Here is a 19,017-nt window from a genome sequence, read left to right as displayed (position 1 = left end):
GCGAACGTCTATAGGTTTATTTACACAGTAACATCAGAACATGAGTCATTATTACCAGTCAAGTAACTTGTCCGTGCATCAGTGAAGGATTTCACTTTAATCTACTTTCTGATAACTTTTTATTTATACACGTTACATACAAGTTATTTTCATGTCCCATCACAAGCTGCCCTTCCACATACCCTGTAGTTACACTGACAATTTGCCATTTCAAACACTTAATGCTAGTGATTTACATAGCTGCCAGTTGCCACTGCCCACAGCAGCACCGACTGCCCAAAGAACCGCATCCGTTCACTCATACCCCAGCGTTTATATTACACACCACCTAATCAGTCATCTCCCACGAATTGGGTGGCGGCTGTGACCAGTACAAATTCCAATAAAACAAGCTCAGACATCCAAACAGCAGCGGAAAGAGCACCCGAGACACCCGGTCTATCCGACTGACAGAGTTGATCCGCGAGCCGGCCGATCGTCGTTTGCGACGATAGAGCTCGTTGCCGATGATGCAGTGAAGCACCTGGTACCAGCACGGGTCCGACCGGACCGGCTTCGGAGACGGGGAGGAGGGGGATGGTAGGCCGCCGACCACCGAGATGTGATTGTCGAGCATCCCCTGGCGGTAGAGGGGAACGAGTGAGACGGGGAGGAGAGAGAGAGAGAGAGAGAGAGAGAGAGAGAGAGAGAGAGAGAGAGAGAGAGAGAGAGAGAGAGAGAGAGAGAGAGAGAGAGCGAGCGAAGGAGAGAGAGACAGAGACGGAGGGAGAGACAGGTAGACAAAATAAGCTTTGTATCCGTCCAATAGACAGACAGAGAGACAAACAGACAAACATACCGGCATTCAACATACAGACAGACAAACACACACAAGCACAAAGACAGTCACACAGACAGACAGACAAACAGACAGACAGACAGAGGCGCAGACACACGGACAAAGAGGACAGAGGTGGGAGGAACAACACGACCCCAATCAGTGCGTGTTGGCTGGTGGCGCTGCGCTGATGGGATGCAGACCGACGCCTGGTGAGGGGCTGCAGGGAGAGGTAAGGAGCGATGGGGCACGCCTCTTATCCTGACCGACGCCTGGTGAGTGATTACCAACCTGGCGAGGGCGGGAGGAACACGACAGCCAGGTACTAGACTAACAACTAATGAGAATGACGGAAATTATCGTTTTCCTTCAGTGAGGGCTAATGAGAATCGATGGAAAGAAGTTTTCGCTTGCAGTTCAACTGAAGTAATAATGAGTTAGCGAAACAAGGATGATTAGACGTAACCGCTGAGGCAAAGAGGGTTTGCTAATGGTGTTACGACGGATGTGTATGGTGAACGAAAGATATTAATATATTTGCAAAGTTACTTTTGCATTCATTTGTATACCTATATCAGGTGGAATTATATAAATCTAAAGGTATCGATACTAATATAGTTATCGATTGATTTTGATTTTGCTTGATGGATTGCTCCATTTTCATTCACCGTTATGGCGCACCATTTTAATAATTTTAGCATCATGCTCCTTTCTACTGGGACATTTTTCTTCTTTACCAGGACAAGGACGTCACATGATTATATTGTTGCAGCGTGACAACTCTGGCGCTCATGTATAGACTTCGGAAGCTCATGGCCCTGAGCCTGCCATGACGGGTACTGCATTTATCTAATATTTCATCTTCGCGATAGTGCAGTAGCACTCAGATGTGCTTATCGATGCTCTATCCGCCTCGTGGGAGTATTATTGCTCATTTATTTGGTCGCGACAGTCGTATAGTATTTCGGGAACACTTGATGATTGTGCACCATATCAGATACTCGCTAGTCGCCACTTTTGATGATTGTCAAAAATGACCTCGGAAAGGACTCGAGCTGCGTGTAAAGCTGAAAAGAAAACTGAAAACAATCATCTTTTACTTAGGAGCGCCAGTTGAAAAAAAAGTGAATGTTAGCATTTAACTCGCCTAAATAACTGAGCCAGCGAATCAATGAATGAAATGGCGAGTGAATGCATATCTCGCGGAAAGCATAAACTCTGAACGGAACAAAAATGAAAGCACCAGTTCAAGTTATCGATGTATGTTGAGAGCACACACTTACATAGGTACATCAATAGGTAACGCATCAGTAGGTCATGGCTTCGTGAGAGAATAACTTGTAAATACTTTCCAATAATGTTTCGTTTGCCTGCAGAATCACGGCATGAATAATACAACGGGTGAGGTGTCTAACCCTTGCCTGAATCTCGGCTCCATCCGTCCGTACTGCTCCCTACACATGCTGTCTGCAGCCATCACAAAGCCTGATGAAGGGATGAGCTGCACGTACGGGGCCTGTCACTCCCCGTCAGCAGAGCTCGGCTTATTACGGGGTACGGGGCTGTCAGTCCCTGCCGGTGTGGGGAGCGGCAGCGGAGCGGAACATATCCCGTGTCAGACTGCAGCAGTGCATTTGCATTCTCTCCATTCTATTTCGCCCGGCCCCCACACACAGGGCTCCTCTAAGCTGGCTCAGTGGAACACCAGTGACATCGGGCGGCGACAAAGGAAACTAGCGGACTGCAGAGGGCGGTGTCTCGGCGCCCGCGCACCGCCTCAGCCAACGACGAGTCATCCATAGGAATTTGCATCAAGGAGTGGTATGTAATTGTAGACGTAATCATATATGAGGAGAGCACATAGGCTTTTTTAGCAAGCTTGTTCGACTTAACAATTCTACAATTCTGTACAACACAACAATTCTGTAAGTAGGTATATTTTACCAGTACCTACCTCGTGTCACTCTGAGGGATCAGAGGACGTTTGAAAGCTGCGTCAAATCCCATCAACTAAAAATGTTATGCATTTTATGTCAAACTTACTTTGCATCACTTTTTCAATAATGGCTGTCGGAAAATGGACGAAGCTTTGTCTGAAAACGCGGTGTTTGAATTTCAAAACCCGCACGATGATCAATTATGCATATACCTACCTTAACTGAAGATCTGATTCATTTTTCATTTTGGGATGGAACAGGTGCATAAAAAGCATATTGATGACATTTTCCTCAAAAGGCTAATGACGATAGCGCAACTATGAAAATTAGACCGCAAATGGCATGAACCAGCATCAGCATCTTCCGAACATTTGTTCGCAAACAACACTCGCTTTAAATGTAAAGAGGTGCCGAGCCTAAACAATAAGTTCATATCATACGACATTTTGTACACATTTTGATTGTGTGCACCATCCTATTTTAATAGCAGTGTTCCATCTCATGTGGTTGTGGCCAAGCCATTCAGACCACATGTGCCTCTGCAATAACAGAAACTGGAGCTGCACTGTGGGAATTATTATCCACTTGCGCAGCACGCAAAATTACTGTCCTTAATTGTTTTCGACAAACATGGGTGGCATGGCTGTCGAAAAGGCCCACAAAACCAATAATCCAATCATATTAACAGAACGATAAAAGCGGCATACTTACAACCCCAAATTTCATTTCTAGAACCCATGAATTACACTATAATCTGGATATGCCAGTGGCTTCATGAGATAACGCTTCATGATTTATGATAAAACATTTATAAAGGATAACCATAAGCGTTAAATTGGAAGCTGACCAAGAAACGCTCGTATTTATGGTTAGGATAACTGACAACATCGCTCATACGACTGTAAATATGAAATGAAAGAATGGACGAAAATAGAAAAGAAGACACACAAAAACTAAATGATACTATATAAGCACCTGATGGATTTCTCTGGAGCCGATGTAGGTGCCCGTCCGGTGTCTCCAGACGTCTCCTGGTCGGAGCTCCTGCTCCTGCTCCGGCGAGAGCTCCTCCTCCAGGAGCTCCTCGTCCTCCCACTCGTCCTCCTCCTCCTCCTCCTGGGACCTCCGCTCCTGCTCGGTGTTGGATTCGTCCAGCACTGGAAACTCGCCACTGCCCACCTGTCCAGATATACAGCAAGGGTCGGGCGCGGTGTTATAACAACCGGTTTCGGCTTAGTTTTTATAAATCATCGCCATCAATTACAGTTGAAATTCGCAAACAACAATCTTAAACTTGCGGCCTTGCGAACAATAAAGAGCAGGAATTTTTTTACAGCTTTGACGTTCTTTGCAACCAATAAGCATTTCACCCTCATCCGTCTTGGCTAATGCCATTGTCTCCGCAACATGTGTTTTGTGACATCACCGTTCAGCTCGGATCATCCCCGTTTTCTGCCTAACGTCGGTAATAAAGGTGCGTTATGAGTCACTTGGACAGGCAGCTATTGGAATCACCGGTGCCGACGAAAACACCAAGCAAAAAACCACAACTTGCCGTTTTCCGAGAGAAATTGTGTCGTTCTGGAAATACCAATATGCCGTTTTTCCAGCAGGGAACATATCGGGCGAGATAAATTTGTCAACCACAGAGGCTCGTATATGATAAACCCAAGCGATGACACCGGGGTTTGCTGCAACATTCAATGATAAATAAATAAAAAAAATGTAGCCTAGTGGCGTGACCAAACATCTGCTGTATATACATAATTAATTGCTTCTTGCATGATGATCCAAAGCTCAATAATGAATGCATATATATCCAGCTCTAGCCATATACCGACAACGGAAAATGAATCCACAGATTGCGTGGTTAGTGTGCTGTCTGATTCGCTGATTCACTAATAGTAATACCTAATAGTGAATACTAATAGTAATACCTATTAGTATTCACTAATAGTAATACTAATAGGTACTAGCTTCAACCATTGGAGACAAATCGGGGAAGACCACTCTGGCAAACTTCAGAGCCGTATATTTCCAGACGCTTTCCGATAACCCAGACTCTGATTTAGGCACTTGACCATTCTGGCCAGATTGACGCTGCATTGACACTGCATGACAAAGACATTATAACGCGACAAATAAGTTCCTAGAATTCGTATCAGTACTCAAGAATCAGACCATCAAAGCTGCGAGCCATCGAAATCATTTCGTTCACAAGAGCAGGCTGATATTTTATCAAACGAATGATATTTTGCGTCAATCGGGGAACGCCCCAGTTTCATGTAGCCACCCAGGCATTTAGGTCCGCTACATTTCGTTTTTCTCCAGATTGGTTTTAAGTTGATGTGTAAACGACTTACAAGCTTATTTGCTTTTGCACGAGCTGAGAGCTGTAACTATTCACTAACAGCATGCGAGTCGATAGTTGATTGTTCTGCAGAGTGCACAATAGCCTGAGCCTATCACGTGCCACACTTTCGCCCACCTTGGTGAAGAAGTGGACTCCGGCGAACTCTAGCAGCGTGGCGATGACGAACGCGAAGCTGGCGAAGAGAAACCAGTCCATGGCAGTGGCGTAGGAGACCTTGGGCAGCGAGATGCGCGAGTCTATGCTTATTGTGGAGAGCGTCAGCACAGCAGTTATCCCTGATGGAACCAAAAACAAGCGTCATTAGTTACTGGTAGCATCAATCAGAGCGTCATAGCTCTTCTTTGTATGCTTTCATGTGCTTTTACTAGTCGGAGCTGTGTAGTGGGTACTGGGAAAGATGATATGCATAACGGAAAGGCTACTCTGGAAATTCCTCCGAGAGAACAGCGCTTACACATTACGGTTTTCAAGCTCTGTTTCGCGAAGACCTCTCATGTGTCATGTGTTTTTTCCCTAGTGAACCAACCTGAGTAGTAAAGTAATCTTGTGTTTATGTGTCAATTGCTTGTAGATTTACTTGTGCATAGGCCATAGATAACATAAATCATGATTCATGATTCATGTTATCCATTCCTTATTAACTGCACTGATATACGCTGAATTGCTGATATATAATGGTCACTCAGCATTAACGTTTTGTTCCTTTCAATAACTGACAATAGAAACATCTTTTGTTCTATTTGAGTTTTTTTACATTCGGACCGAACGACCAAGACATTGTGGCATTGGGCAGAAGGCCTAAATTGGGATATTCGAGCTGTGTTTGTTCAGAAACACATAACGTCCCGAGTTTGCAGAGGACAAATAAAGCGGAGATGTTGAAACAGCGTGAGAATGCCATTCTGGAAGGTTGTGGGCCATCGCGTTTGGTGTTTAACTGTTATGACCCCTTGCTACGTTAGACTTACAGGCTTCACTCTCTACAGTATTGACCGAAAAAGCATAGCTGGATGCATTAAAAGGAGCTTCTCCGTCATGTACTTAAAATGCACGGGTTCCCAGAAGCATCGACATCCCAATGTTCTTGCTAATTATAATACCACGGATGACGAGCGACCCAACAGCTACCACCCTTGTGGCGCAGTTGGCAAGTGCGTTCACGTTTGGGGTGGGAGGTCCTTGGATAAAAGCTGACCTCTGGCAGCGTTTTCCTCGGCCGGCTCCTACCCAGGAGATGGCAGTAACTGGGGAGTGTTCGCTCGGTCGTGGGGATTAACGCTGTGCCAGCCAGCGCCCCCGGCCGCAGGTACACGGGCCTGATCCGCCTTTAAACAGATCCTTCGGTCCGGTGACATGTCCCGAGGGCACGGCCTCGCTTCATGTCCCGGAGCAGCCCTCTGACCTGCCGGGCCCGAGAAATCGGGATAGCCCCAGCGTGCGCACCAGTGCGGTGCCACCTGGGGTGCGTGACAGGAAGCGTGCGGTCAAGGCTGTCCCGCGTAGCGGGTGCCGAAAACGATTCGTACCACTGCCTTGTATATAGTGTACTAACCCAGTATGAATGTGTGCTACCAACGATAAAAAAAGCCCGGGTCGGGCACCAAAAATATTCTAAAAAAAAGAGCGACCCAACAGCTACCACATTTGCTCAATCACTAATAACTACAATCGCTAATTAACAAGTTACTTTTCGGGTGTTTTGACCCACCTAAGCTAACCCGGTCAGCGGTCGCCTCACGGTTGATCCAGAAGGACACCCAGGACAGCACCACGATCAGAGTACACGGCAGGTACACGTTGATCATGAAGTAGCCCGTGTGCCGCTGCAGGTTGAAGTTGACTTGGAGGATGGAATATTCCTCCTTGTGGCGACTTCCTGTGGCAAACAGGCGGTGAGCGTTATAGTGTGATCATTCCGGAAGTATAGAATCGACATTTTTATTGAGTGCTGCTTATATCACAAACATGTGAGCTAGAATAATTTTATATGCAAAACAAAATCCTAGATAACTAGTTATAAACTTCCTCATCACTTATTGTCTGGACTCTTGTCTGACTCTTGTTTGGAGGGCAATAACCTATCAGCTACAGTGCCTACTCCTTTTATTTTGACTGGGAACGAACTCGTTGATACCTTTCAATCACATTTCCGGGATCATTTATTGCAGTTTATGCTTGCAAGCATTTTTTAAAGCTGTAGTTTGGGGTACTGCGCTACACTATACAGTATACACACTACACACCCTTCCTCTGTACGGTGGCATTCCGGAACGGGTACGAGATGAGGTCGAACTGGGACAGGTAGATGCCGCGGGCCAGCCGCACGTTCTCGTGGTCCCATTCGTAGATCACATCGTGACTGGTGTACGCGTCTGAAACAAAACGATATGGTGCATGCCTGAATGCATGTCAATCGCGATATTGAGATCAATTGTTTTACTTGGAAAAGGATTTTAGCATACGAGTAGGGCTAAGTATCTGAAAAATTGGGACCAATAATCAAATTCCTATGTTCATCAGTAAATAGACTGCATGGGATTGAAATGCGTGTACCTTACGGATAACATATTGCAGGACAATTTAACGCTAATATTGATACCCACTTCACTTACTACGACATACAGAGTTAATTGCATTATCAGAAGTCCAAACTTACAGACTTATTTGTTTCCGTCAAACTTACAGCTTCCTATCACGAGAGGGCAGGTCTGCTTATCCATGGGGAAATGTTGCAGCAGCATCGGGCACTTGGCCTTAATGGTCAGTCTGAAACATCCACATTAAGGTCACTGAGAGGTCAATGATCGATACAGGAAATGATGGGTGCTACCGCCTTCACGAGTCATTGCAACAACAGCAACATCTCGCTAACAAATCGCAAGCTGCTTCCAGTAATCCTTTTACCAGAACGAAGTGTATGAGTCCTACTACAAAACAGGTTGTGTTTTTATAAAAGACCAAAGATCAATCGCTGGCATTTCCTGCACCCAGGCCAAAATAGTTTCATTTAGTGCTGACGCCGAACTACTAAGCGGCTTTTGACTAGCTCAGCAGCAAAAAACGACATCGATAAGCTCGGTCAAGCGCCAACCGACCAAAGGATACAAAACCTCGACAAAGAAAGGCTTCCGATGAGCGATTAAAACGTCCGCTCTTTGATGAGTCCCGCAGAGGCCCTAAACAAAACAACAATGGCTGATAAAGGAGAATCTAAAGAGCCAAGCACGGGTAAGCGAGCTCTCACCGCATCGAGTAGAGTATGACGCCGTTGCTGCTGAGCCGAATGAGTTTGTTGGGTCGTGTGATCGTGTGCACATAGCTGCCGCGACCGTTCAGGAAGTAGGTGTCCGGTTTCCAGATGCCCTCGAGCATTTTGATGCTGAGACTGAGCTGGTCGATGGAGCTGTTGAATGTCAGCCGCTGGTCGCGCCACATTTGCCGAAAGTAGCAGTCCATCGAGTACTCCTGACGACGGCAGAGAAAATAGATAACGGGAACGAAATTTGAACGTTTATACGAGCATATTTTGATTCAGTCGGACAGCAAAAAGGAAATCAACTGATAAAACTGTTACAGCAGTAATGCAAACGATCGATAATGGGCAACAAAGGTATTCTTTTTTTTTTTGCTCCTGAATGATTTCAAGGAATCCTCCTGATTCATACCAGAAATGCCACTAAGCGCCCTTCCAATCAGACCTTTTCATTCGCCCCATGGTTTCAACCACCCCAGCCGCGCTGAGCCAGCGGCCTCGCCGGATTACTAACGTCGGCGCATCCATCGATGGGGCAGATGGTCCGTAATTGCAGCGGGACCAATGGTCTCAGATGGTCCTATGGACCAGTGATATCAGACTAAAGATATGCCATCATCAGCCCGGACATCAACAGGCTGAGATTTTGTTAGCAGAGGAGTTGGTCGCGTTAGATGTCATGTTAGCTGGATTCAGTTGCTATATTCTTGCAGGAATATCAGACTTGTTGGGAACGGGTCGTCAACAGTCTCACCATATCCAGCTCCGAGATTGGCCCCATGCTCCGAATCAGGATGTTGGTCTGGACGCGTGTTGGGCCTGAAAAGAAACAAATCCGTGGTGACTGGTTCCTGACATATTGTACTTGATAGCTGACTAACTTTTGGTACACACAGAAAAATATTAACACCGTTAGCGGTGTAATTGCACAGTACATATCTGAGCACTTGAGGAAAGTTAATTTAGTCCCTTCCCCGCTTAAATTACTCGCGCTTCCAAATGAACACCAGGAAGAAGGTAATAGAACACTGTTAGGAGGGTTGGGTGTTTTGCTACATGTAGTAAAACACCCAACCCTCCTAACAGTGTTCTATTACCTTCTTCCTGGTGTTCATTTGGAAGCGCGAGTAATTTAAGCGGGGAAGGGACTAAATTAACTTTCCTCAAGTGCTCAGATATGTACTGTGCAATTACACCGCTAACGGTGTCAATATTTTTCTGTGTGTAGACTAATGCGTTCCGTCGCTGTGAGTTTACAGTCGCGAGGAAAGATGTAGGAATAATACACGACATTGATTATACATATTCTTTAGATAAAGAACACACACACAAACATGCACATTGCACACAAATGCACAAACAAACCCACGCCACCCCCGGGGCGGCAACATTCCGCTCCATCAGGCTGGCGCCGAGTCTGGAACACTCCCACAGATCACATGGCACCGAAATCAGTCTGATGTGCCGGTGTTCCGCTGTGAGACGTGCTGGCGGGTCGGGGCCAGTCATTCACCAGGCGGTAATCGTCCCACCGATCGTTCAACATCGATTGTGTGTGTTCTGCCATCGGCGGGGAGCGAGCCCCCCCCCCCGCCCGCACGGGTCACCCCCGCGGTCCCTGCAGTTTCTGTGGAGGCTGAATGGACGACCGCCCTCCTCTGTGTCCCCCTCTTTCTCTGTATCTCCTCCTTTTCTCTGTCCCCCGAGAGTGGCTCCTCTTGTGCCCTGGGGCTGCCGGGGAACCGCGGGGCAGCCGGCCCTGTCTGTGCATTGTGAGATATGCGGCCCTCAGGGATGCTCGGAGAATAGAAGATGCTCTGAAAGGATTATTTACGCCCTTGTATAGACTGGTGCCTTGAAATGTATATTCGGTTACGCGTAAGACTTTCAAAGCGCGCAAGGCTTTAGCGCGCAACGCAATTAACGTGTCTTAATGGAACTTAAATATCTTTTTCTTTCCTCGGCTCGTACTGCCTGCATAATTCAGATGACTTTTTTATTGGTTCGGGATCTTATTCATTGTTATTGCATGAACACTTTCGTTTCGACAGAGCTTACACGACGGAAAACCGTGGCGCTTATCCCTTCGATTCACGCTCCCGCTCATAGATGTCGCACTAGGCGCGCCCCTGGCAGTGTATACTGTCCCGTACGGCTCGACTGGCTCGAATCCCGCCGGGCGCCGACATCAACATGCATCTTTTGTTGATGAAGGAGTGACAATTTTGCATATGCATGGATGCCATCAGCTCATTGTAATTGTGAGCTATATAATGTTTTCCCACCGTGATGTATGCTAATCCATCACGATGTCATACTCGTATGTCGTGCCGCTGCTCTTTGCTAGGTAATTATACTATCACGGGTCGGTACAGGTTCGTGTTGTCGTGTCAACAGTGGACAAATGGAGAAAAGAAAGAGAAAAATAAAAGTAATAATTATTGTCATGTCGTTGGCAGATTAGCCAATGGCTAGGTCTTGAATATGTGCATAGCTACATTTTTTTTTTGTCGAGACTCGGTGAATTTGATATGCTTAACATTTACAACAGCTGCGTTACTGTTATGAAACGAACACCTTAATAGTCCACCGCATCAGCGATCACAATCCGTGCCTGCAATTTTATTCAGACCCTACGTGCGCTGCAAGTCAATGGCGGACCGCAGATCAAGCACAGACGCAGCACAGACGGCCGATCGGCGGGCGCCGCGGCGCGACAGATTGCTGATAATACGGTCAGGCAGCACCGGGAGCCGGCGGGGGCGGGGGCGGGGGCGGGGGCGGTGGCGGGCGTTCATTAGGTAGTCGTGTCGTGACCATCGGTGCCGCTTCACGCCTCGTTTACGTTTCTGGCGGCGGGTGAGCAGGCCGTCCACCGGGGTCAGAGATGAGCAGACGGAGACGCGGAGACGGAGACGGGAGACGGAGACGCGGAGACGGAGACGGGAGACGGAGACGCGGAGACGGAGACGGGAGACGGAGACGCGGAGACGGAGACGCGGAGATGGAGACGGGAGACGGAGACGAGAGACGAGAGACGGAGACGAGAGCCGGAGAAGAGAGAAAAACGGACAGATGGTTACGAGGAGGCAGAGATGGATACACTGAGATGGGGTAAAAGAGACGGAGAGACAAAGACGGGGACGAGAAGAAGGAACAGACAGGTAGACGAAGCAGGAGACATAACAACGGATAGACGGGACGAGGAGACGGAGACGCCAGGCGGGGAGACTTGGAAATTAAGAGGCGATGACGGGGAGACAGGGACATAAACGGAGAAAGAGTCGAGCAGACGAAGCGTCATTACGGCGATGAGAAGGCACAGACGAAAAGATGGAGACGGAGACGGATACGAACACTGAAACGGGGAGGTAGAAATAGGGAGATAAGGGCAGAGAGATAAAGACAAATACGAGAAGACTGAAACTGAAACCGAAGGCACAAATAGCAGAGAGCAACGACCATCACTCATATAGAGACAAAGACGACAGGACAACGTTGAGCACATGGAGACGAAGACTGAATTGATGAAAGATCAAACCATGGAGATGTGAAGAGGAAGAAGGAAGGCAGAGGCACAAAGACTAGGAAAAAAACGGAATTTTTGGCTATTGATCAGTGTCTAAGGGATTCCTCGGATTAGTATGCTTCACAACTTTCATGCTTACTCTAATAACCCAGTACACACATAATACATATTTCGACGTCTTCTAAAATAAAACAGGTTTGAGAAAACGTATGCTTGATGATTTTGGATGCTGCAGTAATGTTGGAGTGGAGAATGACCCTCTCGGCGAATAGCAGCAAGATGCCACTCATAACGCTAGCAGCCCTTGCTGCTGATATTAAACGGTGACAGCCAGTATGCAGATGGCTCCTATTCAGGCTAAGTCAAAGCTGTCAAGCTGCGGACAATATTAATAAGCAGCTTTGCATAGAAGTCAAGAAAGGGAGAAATAAGAGTAGCTATACTAAAATGAGCGAAAATCACGACTAAGAAAATAAGACTGCTCCTTTCATGATTTTTATAAGTAATTTATTTAATTAATCATACCTACATAATATTGTTTAAGATTAGGGTAGATGCGGAAATCTTTCAGTCTTCTTGGTTAACGAGCTAAATTCTAAATTCATTGTCCGGCTGCTGACCACACAAGCCGCTCAGTTATTGAATCAGCCCGACGGCCGCTGAAACCCTGCGTCGACCGGTCCCGGATCGCTCTGTTAACAGGAGGGAGTGGACAACAGTGGCAAACAGGAGCAGATGGCTCTCCGGCCTACCCCTAGGCTTCGTCCGACAGTTGCGCTTCACTGACTCATACCGGGCGAACGAGCAAACGCTCAGACGGCTCGATGAGACGTATAACGACTTCTGGACGCAGAACCGCGACACGCTGAAAGGCTCTCTTTATGTGGCGACTGCGTGGATGGCTCAGAGAAAGTGTCAAAGAATTATTTCAGGACGCTTAGCAAAACCTTCGAATCTATATAGGCAAACTTTGCCAGCCAGTAAAACTATGAATTAATTCAATCGTGACATATGACACCATTCCCGAAAGCTGCGATTACATGCCAGCTTGTCTTCCGGCCGATTGACCACAAACGAATGCAGGATATTAACACGTCCAAGCGTCCAACTTTGCCGCGACCCAGGCTGCTGATTGAATGCAGTTTCATCCATCATAGGGCAGACTTGGACCAGCGGCTGTGTCGGCGCCTAGAGCGGAGGTAGGGGCGTCTGGGATGGCGGTAGAAACGCTTCAGGGGTATTATAGGTACACTTTTGGGTATAGTGGAGCCTGTAAATCAATAGTAATTAGACAGAAGATGGTGTCCAGTTGCTCACAAGACGTTTGACACGGCCGGGACAAAACGATGGCCGATTGGAATCGTAGCTAAACTTACTGGAGCAGCCGACCTGTTGCTGGAGCCACGCCACCTGTGTATGTGGAACGGAGATGGGAGACTGAGCTGCCGTCCGACACCCTCCCCCTTCCTCTCCCCGGTGATACGTCATCTTCTCTAGGTCGCCGCCGGGAGATGCCGTCGCCTCCGTCTGAGGAGCAGCATCCCGCCGAGGGTCGATACTCGATTACAGTATCGCCCCCGTGCGACCTCATCTTCACCAGCGGGGATGGGTGGTGCCTCTCCGCCGGTTTCTTGTTTACTAATGCTCCGGAGTGTAGCCTATCAATTAATTATCTAGGCAATTTATCATGAAGCGCCGTGGCAGCAAGCACATCAGAGATATGCGCCTAATGCTTCCCAGACGGAAGCATTATATACTTCTACATATAATATAGCTCGCTTATGGTCCAGAAACTCACCGTCCAGCTTTTCATTCCACTGTGCAGAAGTCATAATGATGCAAGTGGTCAGAAATGACCATTCACTGGACGAACGTGCTCGAGAGTCCTGTCCCTCGAGTTCCCCGGTCTCAGTCTCTCGGCTGCACTCGCTAGCTGACGTCTGTCGACGTGCCGGAGTTTCCGCCGCGCTGGTCCGTCCGGTGATATGGCGATTGGGTGACGCCGTGACGCGATGCCGGGAGACGGCAGTGATGGAGCAGGGTGTTGTGCGCCGCCGCCGCCTGACCTCGGCCCCCCCCCTGCCACCCTCCACTGACCCCCTCCGGCCGCAGGTCAGCGGCAGATTTATGGTAGGGCGGCCGACCGGAGATAGGTCCTCATGGATTGCCGAAATCCGCTCATTTCCCCTATTGATCCGCCTCTAGATCCGATCCATACCAATGAGAAAAGAGCAGCGGTGCACTTTGATGGCACACACTAATAGTTCAGGCACGGGAGGAGTCTGGATTCAATTGGCCAGCCTTAGGAGTGCAGCCTTCAGCTGCACGACGCCTGGGCAATACCCGCCTGTGGTCTGAAATGCAAATAATGCGAGTCTGTGTGTATAGTTATGAACGCGGCTTCGTGCGGGTTACACCAAGTATGTGCGTGTTCGGCGTTCGCGTTGTGTATTTCGTATCCGTAAGTGTGTGCGTTTTCTTGTGTAGGTATTTCTTGTGTTATCTTCAACCAGCTCGGACTCGGAGTGTAATCGCCACGCCGATTGTGGATTGCTCTTGATCGTCAATACATACATACATACATACATACATACATACATACATACATACATACATACATACATACATACAAATAGAACATCTAAAGAAATTTATTCCAACCGCATTTCACGGCAGGCTGCATTCGGTCAAGAAAAAAAAACTTCGTTGTCATCGGTTTTAAGTTTTTGTTGACATCAATCTAGAGGATCCATGACTATAAGAATACTAGGGTCCATTACGGATATTGTATCCGAAAGCCATAGACAGAAACTGGAAACGATATCGATGGGCATGCATTGTCCCTGCCAGACCGCACGACAGTACATTGTCTGCCAATAGAGATCTCTTTATCTCTCTTTTCCCATCGGTGCTTCCGTTTATACCGTTGATAGGAATAATCTGAATTGGGATCAAGGTTCCATTAATTGCCACAGGCAAGAAGAAAAGTTTCATCTTCATTCTTCATATGGCCATTTCACGGTGTCGTTGGGCTCTCACTGCTGTCTGAAAGCAGTTTTGCAACAGGTGGTCAGCTGCTTCGACAGATAGAAGCCTGCCCACGGTCGTATAAAATTGGCCTGTGTACCAGGGACTTTTAACAGAGTTTGGCTGTCGGCTCTCGGCCCGGAGCTCATCTTCACACGGGAATTGTCACGGATTCACTAAAACTTTTCACTTAACTAGAATGACAAGCTGTTTTGATTTAAATGCTATTACAAATATGTTCAGATGTCGATTTGCATATGATCATGATCCATTCACGATAAAAGAAAACAACCAAAGTACGAACACCACTCTGAAATTTTCACACTCGGCTTCCCAACTGCGTCAACCCACCGAGACCGCTGGCGGGCCGCTGGGTGCTGTCGTAGTTCTTCAGCAGGTTCTCCAGCACCGCCGAGATGTTCTCGCTGAGCGCGAGGTTGGCGTGTCGCCTCTGGATCCTGCCGGAGGTCGCCTCGGACGGCTCGGTGCCGTTCAGCTCAGAGGACAGAAACCGGTACCTGCGGCGACAAGAAATAATATTACTCAGAGGAGTGCCTCGGGTGAAAAGATCGGCTGCTATGCACATTGATAGACTTCTGTACATACATAGAGTAGGCTATGACATTGCGTGTTGTTTGTAATAGAATGCATCGTTTGTTACGAATTATTTGACTCCATTCAAGTCTCGGCCCTTTTCTGAGCATTTACCGCAGCTCGCCACCGCTCGTCATGTGCGCAGTGAAAATAGACGGGAAAACGGTATTACATTAGCAGCGATCGCTCCTCGTCACGGTCGGGTATCAATTAGCTATCCAAACAGGGTGACACCGCGGGATCAACAGAGCACGGCCGAGCAGACGGCCACGGTAGCGACAACATACTTGCAGAGACGCGACACGAGCTGCTCTGCCAAGAAACCACGGGTCAAAAGAAAGGAAAGTGCGGTGAATATGCATTCGTCAGTTATCTAAGTCATCGGCAGGCGCTGGACATGTTTTTATCCTGGGGTAACTAAGAATAATAGCGGTAGTACCTATTTTGACAAAGCTGTAATAAAATTGCAGCTTGTAATTCAATCTTATCTGGTTCAGTTGCGAAAACGTTAACATGGTAGGGCCTACGTGCTGTACTCATAGTTCCAAGAATAAGTGGTGCTCTTGATCATGCGACGCACTACTTATCGTGTAGGTCACGTAATTTCTCCTTTTAGAACCATCTGGCTGTTTTTTTTTTTTTTGCCTCATCGGATAGATCGTTTAGTGTAAATATAGTTCGCTTCTAGAAACATTGTCTTCCTGTATGTGATTGTAAGTACAAAACTTCAGAGCATTGAGATGAGTGATGAAGATATGTTCGTAATTCGTATTCATCAAACTTAACTTAGTTGAAAGTGGATGCAGTGTTCTCTTTCGCTCCATGAACAAGTAAACACTGAGTCAGTTCTTGTCCGGGTAAATACTACAGGTAGTTGTTTTTGCATTTTGCCTATGCATTTTGCTGCATTTTGATACGATAGATGCGTACATTCGTGGTTCAAAAACATGCTTGGTTGCGTAAAATCCTCCGGAGAGTTCAATGGACGCTGACGTCATACAAACTTGCAATGTATTTGCTGAAATACAATACACACCAAACTATACTTTAAACTGCAATGGAGGATCCCAGTTCCCACAAAAGACAGAGGTCAACAAAGGCTGGCATTTCAGCAGCGGAAAATGCGACGCCGGTCTCTCGGTTTAACTGGCCGTAAGAGTCGTCGTTTTGTCCTAGACAGGCATAGCACATCGGAACAGCACACAAGGGACCATTTGTGAAGCAGTTTTAAAGTAAGTATTGTAGTTCATTCAGGTGTCAGGGAGCCTGACCGGCTGGGATTCGATTCTGGACGCAGTTTGTTTTGTTGACAGAGATAGGCACGGCTGATTCGTGTGACGTGCAATCAGTTAGCAAACTTGCTAGTTTAATAAGTTACGTTGCGGTAATGCGGTAATGAGAATTATATTTCACAATAAAAAGGTGATTGAAACCTACTCACAAACCAGACTTTCGGGTCGTGATGTGAAAAAAATGAAATTTACCCAGCAAGTTGAACTAATTACTTCACAACTAAAATTTATTAACTCGATCACCATTTATAACCTCATTCTGGTGCAACAGCCATCAGCGGATCACAATTTCACTGAAAACACTAGCAGTAGGTAATCTTTCCTGTCAGTACTTAACTTACCCGTCAGCCAGATGAGATGCGGGCCCGGTGAGCAGCAGTAGCAGCAGCTGCATCACCAGGGCCTGTAGAGGCTGCAGCGCTGCTGTCATGAGTCTGCGCGCAGCACTTCTAACTCGTCCGTCAGTCTATAAACAGTCACTGAGGATCTCCACGGTCAGTGGCGCTGGCTGACTGACCCAGCACCCCGCGTTCCTCCGGCAACGGACGTAACCTCCGCCTCCGCCTCCGGCGCCGGCCGCTGAAACTGGTCTCCGCCGCCGCCGCCGCCGCCGCCGCCGCCGCCACTATTACGGCAGGCTGACGCCGCCCGCGGCCACCGACGCGCCCACCGAGCACGTGCTGCAACTGATCGCAGCTGATGCGCTTCCGATGATAAAACGGATGCGACATGATGGGATTCGGTGCCCAACGGGTGGTTCAGATTGGAGTATTATCCACGGTAGTTATCAAGGTAGAATTCACAGTATTTGAAGTCTACGACGACGTAATTGCCAGTTAACATCCAATTAACATCTAACCGTGCAAAACTAGGGTCTCAGGGTCCTTGACATCAAACGGTTAGCCTCTGCAAAGAACCTCGCTTGATATATCAATGAAATGTTATTTTTTATCTACATGAAACGCCACCCATCAGATCTGAGCCCATTGAGAGTACAATGGTTGCCGGGGAATGGGCCTCTTCCAATGCCCCGGTCACCCATTCAGTTGATCATCTGGAGAGATGAGTCTTCGTCAGACAATAGTCGGCCGCTGCTGCCCATTTGGGGCCACCTTTGAGAACTGAGACGAAGCCTGGATCGGCTTTGATCGCTGGTCACTGCACATCTCACTAAATTGGAGGAATCGTGATTTTGTATAGCTCTAGTGATCCGAGTGAAAGTGTATTATGAGGAAAAACGCGGTATATAAAAAATAGTCAAATGTAAGTGCTGCGCCAGAATTTAAGTGTTGTCTTTATATATAAGGCCTGAAGTTGAATGACAACCGGGCACCATTTGGAATTTGGATCATTGCTACATGTGGGTAGGCACAGGGTAGGTAAAAGAAATAATTGTCGTCGATTAAATTGTCGAGCTCTGCGATCAGATTTATGTACATTGAACATTCGCACTTCATCTTCTTGTATCAGTACTTGACGTGCATCAAATTTGCTTCATCTTTTTTTAACTAGGGACTAAAAATATTTATAGTCATTGTGATTAAGTTCTCAGTAACAAAAGTGGATATAACACTGGCCTAAACTGCGCTATGACACAAAATTTCTTCAGATGAAATATTTTGTTCTTGGGCCATTTTCATTAAGATATGCTTCAATAGAAACTGCAACTCAATAAAACGAATTTGAAATGACACTTAATCATCAAAATGTCATGACTCGAAGCTTCTTTGATCGTCTTGCGCGTTCAAGAATCGCTCCCTATCGAGGTGCGTGTTATGGTCCGTTCACGGTCGATCTCACCCGCGAGTGATCGATACCGATGACCTGACGCCGATGACGCGCTGCCCGATCTGTTTATTCCTGCACATCATTACTCGGTGCGTTATCCTTCTCGGGGGCCGGGTGGCGCTCGCCTGCCGCTGAGCGTGCCCTGGCGCCGACGGAGGTCATCTACAATTCTGAGCGACCCCGCCGCCAACAGCTGTCCCCGGTTCCGGCAGACAGGTGCCGCCAGCGACGCTGCTTTTCCGTAACCAGACGGATGATTAGGAATAGGGATGATTAAGATTTTCTAGCTGGTAGGCAATCTAACATAATTAATGAGCCAATTAAGAACATTGAATTGGATCATTCCTTTTATCTTGCCGATGACGGATTTCTTGAGCATGCTGTTGAGGTTTTTTACTGCCTTTGG

At 47.3% G+C, this 19,017-nt stretch overlaps 1 protein-coding gene across 1 annotated transcript; it reads right to left on the bottom strand.

Moving 5' to 3' along the window:
- Positions 1–4: 4 nt before the first annotated feature.
- LOC122384163 (gamma-aminobutyric acid receptor alpha-like) lies at positions 5–17,298 on the bottom strand. Its single transcript, XM_043371239.1, has 11 exons — positions 17,165–17,298; positions 15,295–15,455; positions 10,987–10,995; positions 9,136–9,200; positions 8,373–8,593; positions 7,812–7,894; positions 7,372–7,500; positions 6,837–7,004; positions 5,243–5,403; positions 3,730–3,933; positions 5–619 (listed from the first exon to the last, which is right to left on the bottom strand). The coding sequence occupies exons 1-11, from the start codon at positions 17,251–17,253 to the stop codon at positions 329–331; spliced, it is 1,581 nt and encodes a 526-aa protein (XP_043227174.1). The 5' UTR covers positions 17,254–17,298; the 3' UTR covers positions 5–328.
- Positions 17,299–19,017: the final 1,719 nt, after the last annotated feature.

Source organism: Amphibalanus amphitrite, unplaced genomic scaffold (genome assembly GCF_019059575.1).
Source record: "Amphibalanus amphitrite isolate SeventyFive unplaced genomic scaffold, NRLGWU_Aamphi_draft 000182F_arrow, whole genome shotgun sequence".
NCBI classification, from domain to species: Eukaryota; Metazoa; Arthropoda; class Thecostraca; order Balanomorpha; family Balanidae; genus Amphibalanus; species Amphibalanus amphitrite.
Note: the sequence above shows the minus strand (reverse complement) of the source record. Positions and strands in the feature narration are given on the sequence as shown.